The sequence below is a fragment of the Trachemys scripta genome, chromosome 9 (assembly GCF_013100865.1).
Source record: "Trachemys scripta elegans isolate TJP31775 chromosome 9, CAS_Tse_1.0, whole genome shotgun sequence".
Classification (NCBI taxonomy): Eukaryota; Metazoa; Chordata; order Testudines; family Emydidae; genus Trachemys; species Trachemys scripta.
In genome coordinates, this window is record NC_048306.1 from 27220261 (window position 1) to 27242373 (window position 22113).

The following is a 22113-nucleotide window of genomic DNA, read 5'->3' on the forward strand; positions in this document are numbered from 1 at the left end:
AATACTGGTGAATTTATTAAAGGAATACAACTGTTCAAGAACAAGATTTTATCTTGCTTTCCTAAAAGGAATATACAATTTTCTTTGTTAATGTGTTATAGAAATTAATGTGGCTTTTATACATCTCCTTTCACACTTTTATACAGCACCCACCCCTTATACGAGCTCCAGTGTTTAAACTCACCCACAGGAGAGACTGTACTATAAAATAAGCCATATTGTTACTGCCTTCTTATCTGAACGTTTATTTCCCCCTAAAACAGAGGATTTCAAAATATGCAGATAGAGAGTTTCATTATTTAGTTACCTGGATGCTCTGCTACTAGATGGTGAACTACTACTGCTCCTTAGTCGTTTTCGGTATCGTGGCCTATTCCTCTTCTGACACTGCATGGCCAACTTGTATTCAGAGATGATGGTTTTAATATGATTTTCAAATAAGGCAGATAGTCTAAGCGTCATGCTATAGATCTGGAAAAAGAAGTTATGGCCATATTTACTGATTGCTCTAACTGTGGAGATCAATTCCATGCAAAATAATGTTGCAAAGATTCACAGAAATATATCAACCTTAATATTCCAAAAGCAAAATCCATACTGACAGACAACTGCGAAGATCAGACAATGCATTATTTTCCTGCATTGTACTAGTATAAAGAAGTCATCTGTATTCTAGCTGTAGAAATCAATAATGAAGTATTTCAGAGTTTATGCTCTTAAAATATAATTAATCTTCTTTATTGTACAAACCAAATAGATGACAAACTAGACAAACAAGTTAAGAGGTACCCTTAATAAGAAAGGATGAAAACAATTCATTAAACCTCCTGAAGTCTCAAGTGAAGTTAAACATTTTTTTTTATTTTTAGAATATCAGGGTTGGAAGGGACCTCAGGAGGTCATCTAGTCCAACCTCCTGCTCAAAGCAGGACCAATCCCCAGACAGATTTTTGCCCTAGATCCCTAAATGGCCCCTTCAAGGATTGAACTCACAACCCTGGGTTTAGCCGGCCAATGCTCAAACCACTGAACTATCCCTCCCCCCTTAGCATGAAATCAAGTTTAGCCTATTTAATTAAAGGATAGATTTTGGATTAGCCCCAATACAGCTGACAGAGAAGCCTGGTAAGTTCAGCGTAAGTACAGCCCAGGCATCTCACCCTCTGCGCAGCCAAGATAGCGCTGCCTGGATCATGCCTCCAGCACAAAGAGGGAAGGGCAGGGGCTGTATATCTGATACTCCCCTACTGCTGAGTGAGTGGAGAGGAAGGGAATGAGAGTGGGAGAAGCCACAGCTTTACCTCCATATACAGTGGCGAGCAGATTGTATCCAGGTGTATGGAGGTGGGGGGACGCTTTACCCCAAAAAAGGGTGAAGTAATTTCCTCCACATCAGAACAAAGAGGAGAACACTTGAGGGCTTGTCTACATGGGGAAGTGCACATTAAGGTAGGGTGTGAATTCAAAGTGCACTAGATATTCCACACTAACTCCCCATGTAGACACTCATACTGCACTCCAAGTGTGCCCTTGGGAGGTTTAGCTTAATGCTTTTCCAAAGTGCATTAAGCTAATGCACACAAGGGCACTGTATTTATAGCACTAGCTACTGTGGGCTTTTTCTCTGTATAGACCACCCTGCGCCGCAGCCCATTCCACATGCTTAGCACGGGACAGTGCAGCGATCTGCCACCCAGTACTCAGAGCTGAGCCTAACAGCCCAATCTAGCCCCAAACATGTTTCATTCTTAATACCTAATGCACATTTCATTTCCTGCATGGCAGCGGTACCTGAAATGGGAACCGGCATTCTTTCCAAGTATGTTAAATGGTGGCGTTAAATGAGTGTGCCAGGACAAGGGCATTACTTTTTAATATGCATTATTTTCCTGCATTACAAAAGATCATGCCTACATTGGTTTTGCTTGGCTTCTGGAATCACAGTAACATTACTGAGTTTCAGCTCTCGCATATATTACCAGAAAAAGAAGCTCCAACTTTAGACAGCGTCAATATATGTAGTTTTAGTAACTACACTTGCCAGTCTGGGTAACTTTACAACAACAACGACGTTCCAAATATAAATAATATAAACACTACTATTTTTAGCCCTGCAGTGCGAGCCCAAGTCAGTTGACCCAGGCTCTCCAACTCACTGCTATGGGTTTTTCCTACAGTGTAGATATACCTATAGTATCTAAACAAGTAGTTCTCAACCCATGGCCCACTTGCGGCCCAATCAGCACAGTGCTGCAGCCCATGTGACATCCTAAGATCCATACAGGTAGTATATATAGGGTGTGGATGCGGCCCACATACCACAGAGAGCTGCACATGCGGCCCACAATGGGAAATAGTTTGAGAACCACTGATCTAGACTATAACTACAGTATTTCTGAATGTTGTGCCTGAAAGTTTTCAAGAAACTGAGACATAGTCACCTGAAGCATGTTCTGGGAGGGCTTTGCAAAGGGGATTTATTATCCTAGGTTCTTAAAATGACAAAGACTGTTCATTTATATTTTAAAATATCATGCTACAACCTCCATCTGCACATTCCAAGTGCCATTCATTCCTTATATGAAAGTATGATTGAAGATCTTAGCAGAAATGGCCTGAGATGTCACGTATCCATGTTTTTATCACTTACCCGTGACTTTTTATTAGGTGTGTAAGCTTTAGAGTTGCAGAATATTAAGCGAACATCCTTGTAAAATTCCAGAGGATTGGTGTAATTTCCTGCTTCCAAAGTTTCTTTCACAGTGCTGAAATCCATTGGAGTGTCTACAATATCTCGATAGTCCTACAAAAATAATGTATGCAATATTAACAAGTAGGTAAAGTTATCACTAGCTGCCATGAACTGGTTAAGTAAACATTACATGTGTTTTGCTTCATGTCCCTGTACAGTCCAATATCTCTCAAATTTATCCTACCCCACAAAATAATCAAACTGTTCCACAAACTCTGTTTTAGACTAAACTTAAATCTTCTAGCTACAAGACTCATATTTACAAATTCCAAGGGGCTTTGCTGGCACTCAAGGGTTCACATTCCATCAGAGGTGAAAATGAGTTTAATGGGCTAATCCATGTTCCTCCATTCAATAGCACTAACAGAATGTGTCTGGCAGTCTCTGCTCAAGAGATCATGAGATGTAGGAACAACAGGAGGGTCTGAAGTGCACTGACTGAGCTCTCTGAAGAAGGTGGCTATTTCCTGCCGGCTCTATTCCTGCTCAATCCAAGGCTACGGGTCCCTCATTTTCTCAGAGGGAATTAATTTAGCACTCATTGAAGAAGACAGACTGTAACTGACAAAGAGGAGCTCAGTAATGTATCCAGCAGCATGAAGAATATATGACTTCTTAAAAAAGACTGAAATATTATGATAAGAATTTTTTTAAAATTACAGAAAGTAGAAATATATTTACAGGATAGGAGAAGAGATCAACTGGCTGTCTAAAAGGCTCGGAGTCCTCACGTTCATATATTAGGCTTAACAACTGCTTGCACTGTTCTTTCCAAGCATCAGGGCTTGCTTTGAAGGGCTGCCTTTTTATTGGTCGTCTTACCTGAAGATTTTAAGGGAACAAAATAAAAGTTGTATTTTAATAACATTTAAAGTATAAAGGTTTTTGTATCTACTGGTCTTGGCTTTAAATTACTATCAATGTGCTCAGAAAATGGTTCAAAATTGAAGTCCATAACTAAAAACATGCAACAAAAGTTGAGTGGCATAACAATATGGACTACGCAATTTACTGAAGAATGCATTTTCTCTTTTAATAATATAAAAATACCCAACTCAATATCCATACAACATTTTAGATGCAAGAGCTGTGGTTCAGAGCTGTGGTTCAGAGCTTTGTATATTTCGGAAAGGCCACAATGCCTTATTGGCTGAAGGGAAAGTTGCTCATTAATTACCATGGGAAAATAATAGCTTGTTGAAAGTTAAACTTTTATCTATTAAATGTAATATAGGCAGACTGCCGTGGTCATTAATTTAGTAATAGTATGTATTTATAAAGTAAACAAATTCAATATTTTTCTGTCTACTTCCATGACTGAAGGAGCACAAGCAGCTTGTATATTGTTGGTTAATGCTCTTGTACAGATATCCAAAGTATCAGGACAGTAACAGTAACTAAGCAATCATCAAATTATTTCTATAGTAATATAAGGTCCTGATTCAGCCAAAAACTTACACATGTGCTTAAACTTAATATGTACAAGCAGTGACTGACTGACAACAGCCTGTGTAAAGTTAAATCTTTACAGGATCAGGCCCTAAGTGAGGGTTGTTAATTCCGTGGACCAACCTAACTCCTGCAGCATAAACTGGACGCAGACAAGTTATTTACTCACTCTTCTTTTCCCAGATGAAGTTCCAGGCCCATCTGACTCTACATCTACTTCTGCCACCTAAAGGAAACGGTAATGATTACGCTCAAACAAGCGTTAGCATGAACACAAAGAACAAAACTAAACCATTACTGTGAGAATAAACATGTTGGGTAAGATTACTGCAATTAAAAAAAAAATGATTTAAGCAAAGCTAGAGTGATTTTTTTTTTACTAGAACTTTCACTTTTTATATTTTAGTATCTTTAAACAGAAAAGCTGCTTCAACTCCCTGAGTTTGTTTCTGATGTGTGTGTGCGCGTATATATCTATACAGATATATATACAAAAATTAAAATGGATGGATGAGATGGAGTCTTGTAAGACCCCAAAGAGAATATACAATGTATGTTCAGTGCTCTCTTATTTTTAAAGAAGTCTCTATTCATTTAGTTACATATAGGTTACTAGAACAAGAAATAGCACAGGAGTACAAACAGAAAAACACCTTACTTGACAGGTAAAATGCAAGAGCTATTGTACTACAAAAATAGGCAACAAAACATATTTTATTAAAATTATTTATCCCACATTTGTGAGGAAAGAGAAAATGCAGAGATGTTTTGTGCTTTTTACATTACTAATATTAAGGAACATATATAGCACAATACACTTACGCTGGGCTTTTTCAATGAAGCTAAACATTTAAACACAAAAGTCCTGATTGACAGTCCCCTTCTTTCCACCAAAAAACCCATGGGAGGAAGCTTACAGGGTGGAAAACTCCATGGTGAGCCCTTGTGGAGCTTCCCACATTGTTCTGCTGGGGAGAGGTAGGATTTGCTGCCCTGAGCAATAAGCCACAAGGTTTGCCAGGTAAATGTGGATCCCAGGGTATCTGCAGGAGGCCAGCAGCATGTGTGTGGATGAGTGGCTCCGGCATCAGTCCCAGCAATTCCACTGAGCAGCATTACTGTCAGGGATTCACCATAACTGCAGCTGCACCCAGGGACCCTCCCTCCCCCAAAGGAAAATCCTCACAGCAGAGAGGGCTTCATAGAAGGCTAATACAGGCCTATGCTGTATTATCTTTTCTGGGTGAGCTGTGTGGTGCCAGAGGGTGAGGAAAACTTCATTTCCCCAACCAGGTCTGTCAACTCCTTCCCCCAACCTGCTCACACTTAGAGGGGTCTGGGAAAAGGGAACAGGATATGGCAACAATGCCAGACACTGCTGATCACCAACCACATGGGAAGGATGATTCACATACTGACCTAGGAGGTACAGTCCTCCCACATGATTCAAGTGGGTTTGTGAAGGGAAGCATCAGGATTTTAAGTTACAGGAGCCCTTTATTTTATTTTATTTAAAAAACCCATGCATTTATTCAGAGAGACAAGGTGGGAGAGGTAATATCTTTTGTTGGACCAACTTCCGTTTATGAGAGAGAGAAGCTTTCGCGCTTACACAAAGCTCTTCAAGTCTGGGCTACAACACCACCGCCATGTATTTATTTATACAGCCTAGCAAAGGGTTAATCTACCTTCAACACTTTTATAAAATAGCACCATTTTACAATATTAAAATCTTAGTGATTTCACACAAGAGTTCTCCTTTAACACCAGAATCAAGGGGGAGGGGAATCTTTCTGGCTAGAAGTTTCTTTCAAAACCATTGAGGGCAGAGCAGGAAACTGCAGGGTTTGTCTTGCACACATGAAAATGTGTAAGAATGGCCGAGAGAGCCAGTTATCCCTATTCCAGCCTCCTCCCATGCCAGTTTCTCTTGTTAAGGAACTGCCAGACCTGGCTTGTTTAATGGCAGTCTCAGCCATCCCCCTCCTTCACCATTTTCTTTCAGGCAGCTGCAGTGTTTCTACTTCTTGGTGCAGTAATAGTGGGACCGTTTGCTGGCTGCCTGGCCTGAGGTTACTGACAGATGAAAGAAAGACACCAGAGCTTAAAGGGCAATAAGTGCCACTCCAAGGTCACACTACTACAGGTGTTCATGAGATCATGATAATTAGAAGGGAAACAAAGACCCCTATAAGCCAATCTTGGCATCTAATTAAAGAAGGAACTGATTTTCATATTTTGGTATCACCTCTGAATGGCACAGACCCTGAACCTGTAAGGTACACTGCACACTGCTGACTTAAGTCAATGTTGCTTTGTGTGGACACTGTGGTGCTCCCACACAGAGCCTTTTGCAGGATCAGAACTTTATTACATTAATTACTTGGATCAAGGGGCCCCCTGATGTCAACTAGGGAGACTTTCCATTGGCTTCAGTGGGGTTTGGAGCAGACCCTTAAACATGGTTAGATTTGGGGAGGTGGGGAATAATTTGTTAAAGGAAAAAAATATTTGCATTCACAGCAATAGTGATTAGGACAGAAGTAACAACCACTCCTTTCTTACCCTCAAACACAATCATTCCACTGTATTCATGCTAGTCTGTTATAAAAAGCTATGAACGATGTGTGATGTTTATTCACTTGGTACAGATGTTCATCCAGCAATCAGTTTTCATTCAAAGATTTGAATAATAGATATATTGGGGAAAGGGGGCTGGAGAGGGTGGATGCAAATGACCATCATAAATGTATCCCACTGTCAATGGCTCATACACCAGAGCCTGAAAGAACTAAAGGCAAAACTAAGAAGTTCCAGCTATTGGCAGTCACCACATCACAATGGAAACTGCTACACTGTAATATTCTTGAAAACTGCATTTTTTAAATAGATAAAAAAAGGACAATCATGTTAAGCTTTGGAGCAGTTTCTGTCTGTCAGTCATCTTTACAAGGCAAAACCAAGAAATGAAAAAAAAAAGTAAAGTCTCAATAGACAAAATCCACTATGGTGCCACTTGGAAGGTGGACAGATTGCAGAGAGATGACTATCCACCTGGTTTCTTTGGAGTGAAAAATATAATATTACATTACCTCATGCATTTCCCCTCCACTTTTAGCATTTCCTCTCCATATGAGAGTGAAACTCAGGCACTCTGGGAAGATTCAGATGGCTAGCCAGACTCACAGAATCAATCTTACTAAATGAGGAGAGTTTATCATCCAAGACCATGCAACACAAGTTACATAACAACCATTCTTGTATCAAACCCCAAAGTGATTACACGTAAAAAAAACCCATAACAATCTTTAAACTCGGTCTATCTATTGAATAAAAAAGAGCCAATTATGCTTCTGATGATCATGCTTACTGCTCTTACCTCCTCCTCTTCATCAGTACTGCTTAGATCTTCTGCTTTCACTTTATTATATATATCCAATATATCAGTACAACTCTGATCCCTGCAGAGCAACAGGACAAGTCAAAATACATTTCAGAACTGGTTTGGAAACCCAGAAATGCTGGCATAAGGAAACACAAAGTACTCACCCAATATAGCGAAGTAAGACATCCGTTACAATTTTGGCTGCTTTAACTATAGGACTGTCTGGCTCATTGAAAGTCCTAGCATTATGCTCGATGTATCGAACCTCCCACATCAATGCTGAGATTCTCCTGAGTTGGGGAAGGAGAGGAAAGAAAAATGTTACCTTCCTTTGGTGCCATAAAAGTTAGTTAGAAAAGAGGTAGTCCCTGCAAACCCAGCACCAAGACACAAAGCCTCTGTTCAGATGGCCAGGATGTCTGGCCCATGCCTGATTGGCAGTAGCAGGCTCCATGGCCTATTACATGGTAAGGGAACTCACATGCCACAATCAACAATGAAAGGAATTACCTCAGGTGGAAACAAATGCAGTGAAGGAACTTGGCTGAGTGGTCCCAATGGTAAATGTTTGTCCTCCGAGGGAAAGGAGATGGGCCTAACAAAGGTATTATTTGCTGCTGCCCCAAAATCAGCTCAAAAAGTTGAGATGCTACTAGATGAAGGCAGGAATATTGAACTGCCTCTAAGTTTGCTGCACTGCAGAGAAGGAATCAGGTGCAAGAGCAAGAAGAGGCGTTATCAAGCAAATCTGAACTGCCTCCAATATTTGCAGGATGGAAGACGCAAGACAGATGTCTCAGATCAGGAAAGAGATCAAGATCCAGAAATCTGGTTTTGCTTTTGCACTATGAGCCCCCCCCCCCTTCCCCCGCCCCCCACAAAAAAAAAAAAAATTATCAAGACCTATTCTTTGAAGATGGGGTATGGAGTCTAGTCTTATGCCACAGACCTGCTGAGGACGCTGAATACAGTAAGTGACAATATTCACTGAAGTTATTTGTTGAGTTGCAGTACATTCAGCTCAGCAGATCATTCTAGTGCAGCAGTTCTCAAACTGTGGGTTGGAACCTCAAAGGCCGGCTTAGACTTGCTGTGAACCACGACCAAAGCCCAAGGGCTGGCTCAGGCTTCAGTTCCCCCCTCCTGGGGTCATGTAGTAATTTTTATTGTACAAAGGGGATCACAGTGCAATGAAGTTTGAGAACCCGTGTTCTAGTGGGATACATGATAAAATACACAGGAATTTAAACGAGGTACAAATCAAACTGACCTATAAAATCTGTTTTCAAGTCTCCTCCTGATTGTGGTGAGGTCAGTTGGGTAAGCAACTACAGTGCAATACATGGGATAGGCACTAAGGTCCACTGGAACAGCAAAGGGGTTAGAAATATCTAAAAATAAAAAGATCAGAATCAGTTAGACTCCACAGATGACAGCCCTGGCTGTATGATAACAGAATTAGATCCCTTATAAAAAGAAAAATCCAGCAATCATTGGCCCAATGATAAATATATCTACAGTCATGTTGCTCAGTGAGCCATTCTGAATGCACACGGGATGAAAATGAATTTCCCCTTGCATGAACTACTATATTTAAAAATGCATTTTTAGTTAAAAACTGCATTTGAGATTTCAATGCCAGTAGCTGTTGCTGAAAACTGCCATCTCATACAAACCTTGAAGTAGGGATGTCCAACAACAGAAATTGTAAACCTGATTCCTTCCTTAACAACATTTAAATAAAATAGTTTCATACCAAGACTCGTTAAAACTAATTATATTTTGTTCATTAGGGACTCAGTCTAGCTCGCTTGCTATCATTACACATGAACTGGAGCAGGATCAAACCCTATAAAGATGAAAGCGTGCCTGCAAAGTGTACCTAGAGGAATAAGAGGCTATTTCCAATGGTTTTTTGTTAAGTAAATTTCCCCCCCCAAAGAGTCATTTGGCATCACGCTGATTTTCTTGATGCTCCTGTAATTTATTTTATGCCCAACATACCAAGGGTCAGAAGATAATCAATGCCCCTAATAACTCGTTCACATTCTTCATCTCTGGAATGGGCCCCCCATTCTCCTTCTTGGGGTTTATACAGCAGAGATGTCAGTTCCTCTGGGGACACGGGAACTCCAGCACCAACCTCATCTGGATAAGCAGCTAAAAGAAATGTAAAGAATTCAAAAATAGTGAGCCATTAATGCCATGCCGGTATAATCGTAGTGACATGGAAATTATAATGAATTCAAAAGCATATTTACTTCCTTCTGGAACTGGTTCCATGTCCCATGGACTCATCTTTTCTCTTTCATTGTTGTCCCAGCTATTTAAAACAAATGAAAACTATATTACTTACATGCAAATATTTAATTTTTACCTATTTTCATTGATGCATGTAGAGTGTAAAATTTCTTCCAAAAGAGACTTGAAATAAAGTGGCAGTGTGATCTTCCCAAAAGTATATTAGAGGTGGGCCAAAGTCACAAGTGGATCTCAGCTTCCCTTCTGATTGGGGGTATTTAGACCCAGGGTTTTTCTTCAAGCCCATCTCTAATACACAGAGTACTGGTCAAATCTCAGCAATGTATCTGCCTTAGCAATGACAACAATTAATAAAACCCAATGTTTGGGAAGATTGTTTTACAGCAATCAATAACTACCGCCACTAGGGAAAAAAGTCAAAACATTTTTGTAACCACTAACCACAGATTATTTTTGTAACCAGTGACTGATAGATTAGTATTTTTAACAAATGTTTTTGTCAGATGATATCTACCAGAAAAGGCTGTAATAGAATAGCTACAGATCACTTTTGAGAATCCCAGTAGCAGAACGACATAGTATTATGGTTACTACTACTACATGAACAATGATATGCAAAGAAGAAACCTGCACAGCTTCTGTAACAGAAAATAGTGCTTCTCCAATTTGGTAGCACACTTTGAGCAAGTCAACAACAGAATAGATAATGGAAAAATGGTTGATTTTATTTATTTTAACTTTTAAACAAATCCTTTGACTAAACAGGAGGCTATTAAGGAACTATTTTGTCATGGGACAAGGCAGAGTCCTGCCATACACTAGCAACTGGCTAACACCACAAAAACAACACCCCTCCACCCCAAAAAAGCCACCATAGGGACAATTTCTTGTTTTTCAGTGTGACAAAACATTAACAGTAGGATGTCCCAAAGAACCACACTAGGACGGCTATTTTACACAGATATTTAGCAATGATCTGAAAAGGGGTGGAAACAATGAGGTGACACAAATTGCAGACGACTCAAAATGATGTTAGTTAAAACTAAAGAAGACTGAGAAACACTAGAACAGAGGTGGGCAAACTATGGCCCACAGGCCACATCCAGCCCGCGAGACCCTCCTGCCTGGCCCCTGAGCTCCTGGCCCAGAAGGCTAGCCCCCAGCCCCACCCCTGCTATTCCCCCTCCCCCGCAGCCTCAGCTCACTGCGCCACTGGCGCAATGCTCTGGGCGGTGGGGCTGCAAGCTCCTGGGGCAGCGGAGCTGCAGAGCCTGGCCTGACCCAGTGCTCTGTGCTGCGCGGTGGCGTGGCTGGCTCCAGGCAGGCGGCACGGCTGTAGCGCCGCCAGCCATCGGTGTTCCAAGCAGCGCGGCAAGAGGGGCAGGGAGGCGGGGGGGCTGGATAGAGTTCAGGGTGGTGGTCAGGAGGCGAGGGTGTGGATAGGGGTCGGGGTGGTCAGAGAGCAGGGAACTGGGGGGTTGAATGGGGGCAGGGGTTCTGGGGGGCAGTTAGGATGGGGGGTTGGATGGGGCAGCAGAGGGCAGTCAAGGGCAGGGGTCTCGGGGGTGGTCAGGGGACAGAGAGCGGGGTGGGGTGGATGGGGCAGGAGTCTGGGGGGTGGAGGAGGGCGCGTCAGGGGGTGAGAAGCAGGAGGGGTCGGCTAGGGGGTGGGGCTGGGCCACACCTCACTGTTTGAGGAGACATAGCCTCCCCTAACTGGCCCTTCATACAATTTCTGAAACTTGATGCGGCCCTCAGGCCAAAACGTTTGCCCGCCCCTGCACTAGAAGGATCCAACAGAACCAGGCCAATGGGCAGCACAACGTTAAATGAAATTCAGTGTTGACAAATGCAAGGTAATGCACACTGAAAGACAAATCTGAACTATTTACACACATTGCTGGGTTTCAAATTAACTGTAACTATTCAGGTTAAAAGCCGGAGTTGTCACAGAATTCAACAATGTGTATGAATAGTTCAAATTATTATTTTCAATATTAATTATATTACATCTTTAAACACTGAAATGCATCTGCTGCATGTGCAGCAAACAAAACATTACGCATAAATGAATGGAATAGACAATAATACTGTCAGTATTATCATGCCATAATACAAATCAATAGTATGCCCTCACCTGGAATATTGGCTCAGTTCTGGTCGCCCCATCTCAAAAGAGATAACAGAAAAAGAAGGGGTCCAGAGACAGGTGATGAAAATTATTAGATACAGGGAAAGACTTCCATATGAGAAGCAATTACAAAGACTGGGACTTGTTAGAAAGGAGACTAATAAAAAGGAGACATAGATGTATACAAAATAACGAATGGTATACAGGAGGAATCAGGTGTTCCTATTTACCCTTATAATAAAGCTAAGGGACAGTCAATGAAATTGAAAGGTAAAGTTAAAAACTAATAAAAAGAAACTTTTAAAAAGACAACATAATTCAACTGTGGAACTCACTGTCACATGATCAGCGAGGCTAAAGCTGAGTAGGATTCAGAAAGGGAATTCTACATTTTTGTAGACAACGAGATCGTCACGGTTACATTAGATAGGATTAATTTCTTAAAAACATTTAAAGCCTCATGCTCCAGCGCATAAAAGACAACCATTGGCCAGAGTAAGAATGAAACCTTCCCTATGAGCAGGTTATTTCATAACTCCCACTACATGGTTTCTTGCACCTTCTTCTGAAGCATTTGGTGCCAGTGTCAGAAATAGGATACTGGATAACAAAGACTACAGTCTGATCTGGTAAGGCAATTCCAATGTAACAAGAACCAGGAACTCAGTGTAGTTGTCTGGGGCTCTAATTCATATCAAATTGTGATTTTAGTGCAAAATTATAGTTTTAGGAGTAGGTAGGTCAGAAAGAAAGGTGGGCTGTTTATTCATCTAAATTTTTTTCCTTGATGCACACATGTAAATTACATATAAATACGCAGAGGAGAAAAGACCCATAAATGCTTAGATATATCGGATATGCTGCAACTATAGTAATCCTTACTGAACACTGTAGCACTGGAAGGAACTATCAGGATATTCTGCCTGGAAAGGCTGCTGACTCTCCACCGTTCCAAACCACCAAGCATCATCTATTATACTGCGAAACCTATCCCCTGTAATAAAAAAAAAAAAAATTTGTTTAAGTTATTTAGCAATGGAGTAATGCAGATTATAATGTATCCATTTCTTATGTAACAGCTAAAACACCTTACTTATATAATAAAGTAAATAATTGACAGGAGTCTGTATGTCTACCCCCTTCATCACAGCAGCATACAGGGGCTAAAAAAGACCAAAGGAGAGCATCTTTACATTTCTGGAGATTGACAGCAGATTTCCCCTAGCCTCAGACCACAATCTAGCCATAGATTCTTTTGGTCATTATGGACCAATTGACTTTCTCCTCCAATATTATAACATTTCTCTTCCTCTCCTACTACTGCTGCTGTGTTAGTCACCTTGCTGCTGAAAGCACAGCTTCCAATGGTGCCATAAAGATTCCATCATTATCATATAGTAGAACAGGGATCGGCAACCTTTGGCATGTGGCCCACCAGGGTAAGCCCCCTGGGGAGACCAGGCCAGTTTGTTTACCTGCCGCGTCCGCAGGTTTGGCTGATCGCAGCTCCCACTTGCCACGGTTCGCCGTCCCAGGCCAATGGGGGCTGCGGGAAGCGGCGGCCAGCATATCCCTCAGCCCACACCGTTTCCCACAGCCCCCATTGGCCTGGAGCGGCGAACCACGGCCAACGGGAGCTGCGATCGGCCGAACATGCGTACGCAGCAGGTGAACAAACCATCTCAGCCTGCCGGGAGCTTACCCTGGCGGGCCGCGTGCAAAAGGCTGCCGATCCCTGTAGTAGAAGTTAGACAGTCAGTGTAATTTACATAATTTGATACTGATCAAGTACCTGATCTTACCAGTACACCGGCCTCCACTAACTTGGTGAAGGTGGATCACAAATACAGATTGTCTCTCTGAAAGTCACAACTGTATTCTGTGTGGGTATTTATATGGCTCCTATCACCAGCATATCTGAGCATTCTGGCTTTAAAACATACCAGTCATGATCAGAAATTATTAATACGCAAATTTTAGAAGTGACAAACCATAATTTTTTTAAGTAAGTTTAAATGCTAGAAAATAAAACATAAGGTGTTTACATCAAAAGGTGTGTTAGAATGCTCTCAAAGAGAAGACTGCATTTGAAAAATAACCAGTACATTTAAAAGTGAACAACCAATGACTTACAAGTGCCTCTTTCATTAAAACTGGGCAAATATTTACATTTTAGATTTAGAATAAAGACAATGAATTGCATCCTGTCTAATACTGTTTGTATTCAGCATGCCAAACACAAGGATGTGGTAAAACGGTACTTACCTATCTGCCAGTTCCTTTCTTTGGCTTCATTATAAAACTGATGCAGCACAAGGAAATCAATAACATCTGGCATATCATGATACCTATGAATAACAGAAAACAATATTACTTCTAAACAAGATACTGCTTCCACAGTAATTGTTCTCGTGGAATCCCATAGGCAATCTTTTTAGTCTTCAAATACTATTTCATGTTCATTGCAGCAATGACAAGTGCTTACATGAAGCCTTCAACTGCAAGGAGATCAGAAAAAAGGGATTCTAGACCATTTGTAAGAATATTTGGTTTTTTTTGGAGAAATGATTTAGTCAGTTACTCACTTAATGGAAAAAGAGTCTCCTGTCATTTTGCCTGAGATTGGATCTAGAAATGCAAGCTTCAAGCAGCAGAGTGTAGGAGGTCCGACTTCATATTTAATTCCTACAGTCTTCACGAGTTCTTGTTCCTAATTATCAAAACACAGTGTGGGTCAATGTTTATGATTTAAAAGTAGCGTACTCATGTTTAAACTCACTCGTATATATGTACCAAGAAAGATATGTATTTATAGATTACTTCTTCCTTCCAGCCTAGATCCTTCTATCAGTCATATGCTTCATCACTAAAAATCCAAGAGCATAATGGTCTCTCTAACAAAGAAGGATGAGAGGGTACACTGTACTCCTCCCCCATAACATATTCCACAAGGCTGGTCATAATTTGGTTAACTGCACTGGAAAGTGTATTGGGGATAGTGCATTTGTTCTCCAGAAGCAGTAGTGGCCCCAGGTGGGCATCTCTGGCCAAGGCCACAACCTCAAACCTTTGCACATCAGGAGGCAGCACTAGGAGAAGCAAAGTATGGTCTTTTTAAAAAGAAGATTCAGCATGAGCTAAATGAAAGCCTCTGGAAGTGCTAGGACTTGAGAGGCAATACCTGGAGGCATTATGCCTCTCTAAGGCTACCTCTGCACTTGGGAATAGGGGTGTGAGTCCCACCTCACAGAGACATGCTCGTGCTAGCTTTCATCCAATGGGCATGTCAAAACCAGAAATGTAGTTGTGGCAGCACAGGCAGTGGCAAGTGGTGGCACCCGCTAACCACTCCCGAGCACAAACCCACCTGGATCCCATGGGTATGTTCTTGGGATTGCTAGCTCATACCACCACAGGTACAATATTATTGTTAGTGCACTAGCTCAACGATAACCAGCACAAGTATGTCTACTTGAGCTAGGAATCACACCCTAGTTCCAAGTGTGGATGTAACTTAAGGGGAGTAGTTCTTTCCCATCCCCTTCAAACTGAAGACATCTTTGAAGACTCATAGTTGGCCCCAAACAGCCACCACTGATGATATATAGTTGGGACCCCTATTTGTTACTCTCAGGTTCTGAAACAATGAGCAGTATCTGTATGCTCATTCATTCTAAGAATGCTGAAGTGACTATATTAACAACTTGAGAGTTGCTAGTTCTACATGAGATCGAACGCAAGAGAAGGTAATACACCTCTACCTCGATATAACGCTGTCCTCGGGAGCCAAAAAATCTTACCGCGTCATAGGTGAAACTGCATTATATCGTACTTGCTTTGATCCACCGGAGTGCGCAGCCCCCCCCCCCCCGAGCACTGCTTTACTGCGTTATATCCGAATTTGTGTTATATTGGGTTGCATTATATCGAGGTAGAGGTGTATTTCAAATTAGAGTTGTCTAACTTTTGTTAGTGAAGAATACCATTCTAGGTAAACATCTTTCTTCAACTTGAATCTCCTACTGAGTTCCCACCATCAGTGACTGATTGATTGGTGTATGTCATAAAAAAATTTTTAAAGTTTGGTTTAAAAAGCAACATTTTTAAACAGCATTTTTCTTTTATTTGTTCACATTTGACTTTAATGCAGAAGTTAATGACATGATTCACAGATCGTGGAAGTATTTTTTTTTTTTGTTAAGTTGACTTACCCTGAGTTCCATTTTGTTCCATGGTTGTTTTTGCATGTTAACATTGTAAATTTTTGCCTTCCTTACTGCCCGCACATAAGCCTCATGGCCTTGCCTAAAATATATAATCTTAAAGAAAAGAAAAGAGAATGTGTAGATTTCATTTTATTCATACAGTTGATCCATAGGGTTATTTTCTTTTTTTTTTTTCTTTACTATATATATACTATATATGTGTGTGTGTGTGTGTGTGTGTGTGTGTATATATACATATATATACACACATATACATGCATACACACATATATATACACACATATACATGCATACACACATATATATATATATATATACACATACATACACACATATACACACACACACACACACACACACACACAAGGATCATCCCTCTTAAATTCTATAGGATATTTCCATAAGGATTATTTTCTTGGAAAACACTCTTATTCCTCCTTCTGAGCAGCAGGATATTTATATCTAGGCATCTGAAGCATCGTTATTGGCCCTAGTTAAGGTAATTTCATCTGCTGTCTGTGAGAACACGCACAACATTACCTCGTCTCCCATTTGTGGGACAAAGGGTGAACGACGTGGTATGGTATCCAAGATCCACTGGGGTGCAAACCATTCTTCACTGGGTTCACCTTCCATCGAAAGTAATCCACTTTGTTTCTTAAACAAATTACATTATTTTTAGGGAACAAGCTGTAATTACTACTGGCAAGGCATATGAACAAGTCATTATGTAGAACAAAGCTGATTAAATATTATGAGCAAAGCAAATCCTGAAATGCCAAGTCTCCAAGAAGATCAAGTGATCACCCATCATCAGCAATATAATGGCAGACTAAGGAAAGAATTCATTTCTTAAGATATATATAACAGGCCTAACAGCATGCTAAACATCTGCCTCAACAAAAACCAAAACATTCTTCAAGAGAAGCGTATAATAAAAAAAATTAAAATATGGAACTAACATAACTCCTTTAATGTCGCAGCCCTTCCACTAACCCTTTGTAGTTCTGTCTATTTGGGACATAATTCAAAGTCAATAGGCTCACTTCAAGTGTGAATCTGACCCTTTACATTTGCCCTTTGAGATGAAGTTATACAAAATGAAAGATGTAGGGGGGTGCTAATCACTTGTTTTTTTCCTTTTCCATCCTCTCCACCCCAATATATACATAGAAGTAAAACAGACAGCTGAAAAATTTGAAAACCTAAGGACTAACTCCTCAGCTGTTCCAGAGCATGGCTTGGCACAGCTGAGATGAGACAAAAGTGGCTCCAAGTCACCTTTGAGGCAAAGAACCTCAGGTTGGCTAGGAGCTGAACTGGCCCCTGGTGCAAGTTAAAGCATATTAATGGCTGCTCTGACGTACTTTGTGGTGACTCCAAGGGATGTTGCACCAGTAGCGACTGCTGGAGCACAAGTGAGTTCTGGTCCTACCTCTCCAATCCTCAAAACACTACATCCCTCCTCCAATGCATAGAGCGTACTATGTTGGCTTTGCACTAGCCAAGGAAATCCTCAGACAAAAGAGGACCTTCATGTGGGCCTGGTTCTGGCCACACTTATTCAGAAAACACAAAATAACTTGGTCTGTAGCGAGTAAATATAAAGGTCTCTCTCACTAACCTAGCTCTTATAAAAATCTGTTCTTTTCAGCGTCCTAATTACAAATCACTAAAATATCAAAATTACCACTACACAACAATAGCATAACAAAGTTACACATCCAGAATCCTATTCTGTTCTACTTTAAGGTGAACTGTGACTACTGCATTATTATTAAGCTAACCTTTTTTCTAGTCTGTTTGGGTTTCCTTCGTTTCTCTTCCAACCCTTTAGCTTCCTTCATGTTTTCATCTTCAGAGCTGCTACAGATCTTCCGAGTTGCCTGTCTGGTTTGTCTCTTTGGAGGCTGGAGATTAATTCCAGCATCTGCTGTCCAGTCAGAATATTCGCTTGAAGAATCACTGTAAAGATTACAAAGTACAAAGCTAAGTAACAAGGTATCAAGAAAACCATAACTCTGACTTTCACACAATACAGTCCTAAGCCTCATCCTACAAGCTGCTCCATGCGGGAGGGTTCCTGTGGCTGAGAGGACAGCTGGCAGGATTAGAACTATATTCACATGAAGTCTATAGAAAGCCTAAATCGTGCATAATTTAGACATTTCAGCATACTATTTCAGTTGCAAATTCATATACAGTCCAGCATTATATTTAATATTTGCATCATAGTAATGATTCCACTCATTCACAAAAGGCTGTAGGGACATATTTTATTGCCCTCGTGGTTTCACATCAATTCTTAATGGATTTATTACTGGAATTTGCCAAAGTTTTAGGCTATAGTAGTGGAGTCTTTAAATGTATACTGCTGACTTCCATAACATCACAGTAACTGACATACACTTTCTGATTTAATATTAGCTCTCGTCCCTCCAAACACAGAAGCACTGTATTTTTTAAAAAATTCTAAAAATTATGCACGAAGGTATTTTGATAAAATTCATTAGAGAGCAGAACAGATTTGGCCACTTTAGCATAATGCAGTCATCCCATGTCAATACTATTACTTCACTAGTCAAATAATCAACTAACATTTGTGTTTTCGGTAGCTGACTCACAAATATGAAAACGCTTCATTTTGCAGATCTACTTCATACTAGCTCCTAATCTTGCACAGAGAATACAAAAAACTGTATAGCGGATAAGAAAAAAAAAAGAAAGTCTTCGGACTAAAAAACATTTGAAAGTTAGGTATATATATGGAAGGGACCTTGAAAGGTCATCGAATCCAGCCCCCTGCCTTCACTAGCAGGACCAAGTACTGATTTTTGCCCCTGATCCCTAAGTGGCCCCTCAAGGATTAAACTCACAACCCTGGGTTTAGCAGGCCAATGCTCAAACCCCTGAGCTATCCCTCCTCCCACCTAAGTACAGGTCTTTCACACTGCCTTAACAAAAGGTAAGTGCTTTTGTAAAAACCTTGGTCAGTTTCACTATGATACTTCCTAGTTAAAGAGACACAAACATTCTGTCCAAGGTGATGGAGCATGTGAACATCAATGGTGAGCAGTGCAAAGCACAAAAATCTACTAAACAAGGTGTGATTCTCCTCCTCACCTTAATCTCTCACAGGAGTAACAGATTTACTTATTTTATAGTGAAATAAGTCCTAGATACTCTTTTCCATATTGTAGCCATGGCTCCAGAAATACCAGCCGTCGCGGTATGGCTTTCTAAGACTACATAATCACAAGGCAAAGAAGAAATATTTAAGAGAACAGGAAAAGCTACCTGGAACTGCTTTCACTTTGCCACACAGCTACAGCATCGTCCACAGAGGCATCACTTGTGCCAACTGTTTCATCTTCCTGCATTAAAAACAAAAGAGTCATGTTGTTATTCCTGCTGCCACATTTTCACTAAAATATTTTCTCTTTCACATTATATATGCAGTAGTACACCAGAGTTATGAACTGACCAGTCGACCACACACCTCATTTGGAACAGGAAATATGCAATCCGGCAGCAGCAGAGACAAAGAAAATAAAAACACCACAAATACAGTACACCTCTACCCCGATATAACACTGTCCTTGGGAGCCAAAAAAATCTTACTGCATTATAGGTGAAACCGCGTTATAGGTGAACTTGCTTTGATCTGCCGGAGTGCACAGCCCTGCCCCGCCCTCCCCCCCTCACGAGCACTGCTTTACCGTATTATATCCGAATTCGTGTTATATCGGGTCGCGTTATATCGGGGTAGAGGTATACAGTACTATGTTAAACACAAACTACTAAAAGAGGGAAAGTATAAAAAAAGATTTGAGAGTAAGGAAACTGTTTCTGTGCTTGTTTAATTTAAATTAAAATGGTTAAAAGCAGCATTCTTCTGCATAGTAAAGTTTCAGAGCTGTATTAAGTCAATGTTCAGCTGTAAACTTTTGAGAGAACAACCATAACATTTTGTTCAGAGTTACAAACGTTTCAGAGTTATGAATAATCTCCACTCCCAAGGTGTTAATATCTCTGAGGTTCTACTGTATTCGCCTGAAAATGTCATGATGCAAACACTTGGATGTCATTTGTCAAAGGAAAGTTATTTACCAGTAACTCAAGTTCTCAAAAAAAGGTCTCTCCAGAGTGATGTAGGAGGAGTTACACGACATGACTCCCCTCACAAACCACTGCACCTTTGATAGTAGCATGAACTACTAAAGGCGTGGGATAGCACCCACCCTGGCGGCATTCTAGAACCAATATATATAATTCCACACCCCTATAAAAACTGTCCTTTAGGTCCTTTCAACCTCAGAAAACCGGACCCAAAATCCACAGGAAAGGGAAAGGCTGGATGTGGTCATCGCAGATCTACAGACCCAAAATATATTCAGAGAATTCCAGTTACTAGTATGTGACCATCGTTTCTCTCTCACAAAGTTGCCTCTGCAAAACAGGTGGAAGAAGAATAGCCTGATTTTTTGAGGGGTGATGCACATAGTCCTTTAATGGTTCTTGCTGCTACTGAAGGTTTGTGGTCTGCAAGGCAAAGAGCTCCTACAGTGGAAAGTTGCAAAAGCAGATGCATGAGGAAGAACTTCATATCATCAGATGTTAAAACAATAAAAAAAATTATACTTAAAATGGTTTCTTTCTTAAAAACTTAAAAGGTAGTAATTTCTAATATCTGAAACATATATCCATTAATATACAAGTATGGCCATTAATCAATCTAATACTAAGCTTTTTCTTTTGGTCAGAATTCTGATAACTATGGTGAGCATTTAATTCACATGTATTTTAGTTTTAAGTTACAGAGCAGGAGAAGGCAGTGAATACATAGAATATATATAATATGTCTTCTTATTTTACATGCTCCCCTTTCCTTGCTTTCCTTCACAGATTAAATTCCATTTAACCTGTGAAACGTTCAATCCTTACTCTCGCCAATATCAACCACTAACACCAACACAGTATCTTTAAAAGTTGCTGCCCAGAAACCACGAAACCAACCTACTTAGTGGCATCTACAATACATGTGCAATATGAAGTCCCTTATTTGCATGAAACACCAGAATAGCAAATGTCCTAAATTAACCTGACAACACTTCAAGATTTCCTAGCAGATGATGTCCATAAAATAATCCATTTTTAACTAGATTTGAATACTTCTATATTTCTGCCAATTTAGGCACTGAAATAAATGGCTCATCTCCTTCCCAGACTGATTTAATAAAATAATGGCATGAATCCTAAAAACAATATGAATCAAATCCTTCTTCATAAAGGAAGAGAAAATCCTGAGTCTTAATGATAACACCATTTTGAGAACATTTGTAGTCAAACTACACAATCTATGAACAAGGAACCTATTGAAACAATCACTTGAGGTGTCATACCTCAGAGGAGCTTTCAGATTCTTCCTTTGTACGTGCATTTTGACTTGCTCCCTGCTGATTGTGTTCAATGGTGGAGCGTGTTTGGTAGGCATGCTGGCGTTTGCGTTGGTTTCTTCTCAAAGATCGTCCACTCCCAGGTTGATAATCACTCTTTTGTTATTGCGGGGAAAAAGACAAAGATTAGATATTTTAGCAGTTATATATATATATATATATATACACACACACACACACACACACACACACTACAAAAACATGCCATGTTAAAAGGAATGGATGCTGTCTAACTCTCAACGGAAAACCAGAAAATCTGGAGTTCGGGCTGAAATGCCATCCCTAAATTATTCTGGCTTGGCTAGGTATTGCTGGAAAAAATATTGCCCATTGTTTTAAGAAGTGATTCGACCCTGAAAAATTGATTATGCAAAAATACCACTTTCTTGCTGAACAGCTGTTCCCTGTGGTCTTGACTACAAAAAAGGAAATTACTATTCTAAGAACTGTGT

The 22113-nt window shown here is 40.3% G+C and overlaps 1 protein-coding gene across 3 annotated transcripts in view; it reads right to left on the reverse strand.

Annotated features, from left to right (window-relative positions):
* The window catches only part of BRWD3 (bromodomain and WD repeat domain containing 3), a 92660-nt gene that overhangs the window by 10407 nt on the left and 60140 nt on the right, over positions 1-22113 (reverse strand). For 2 of the 3 annotated variants that reach the window (XM_034780888.1, XM_034780887.1), the window contains exons 21-37: positions 21608-21757; positions 19503-19579; positions 17993-18170; positions 16746-16862; positions 16191-16298; positions 14565-14689; positions 14245-14327; positions 12862-12973; positions 9848-9909; positions 9591-9746; positions 8857-8977; positions 7751-7876; positions 7581-7662; positions 4371-4427; positions 3434-3574; positions 2651-2803; positions 308-471 (exon numbers count right to left, since the gene is read on the reverse strand). In XM_034780888.1, coding sequence (XP_034636779.1) covers positions 308-471; positions 2651-2803; positions 3434-3574; positions 4371-4427; positions 7581-7662; positions 7751-7876; positions 8857-8977; positions 9591-9746; positions 9848-9909; positions 12862-12973; positions 14245-14327; positions 14565-14689; positions 16191-16298; positions 16746-16862; positions 17993-18170; positions 19503-19579; positions 21608-21757 — 2012 coding nt within the window. Of the gene's footprint in view, positions 1-307; positions 472-2650; positions 2804-3433; positions 3575-4370; positions 4428-7580; positions 7663-7750; positions 7877-8856; positions 8978-9590; positions 9747-9847; positions 9910-12861; positions 12974-14244; positions 14328-14564; positions 14690-16190; positions 16299-16745; positions 16863-17992; positions 18171-19502; positions 19580-21607; positions 21758-22113 lie in introns of those variants that run through there. The other variant, XM_034780889.1, reaches the window with a different exon arrangement.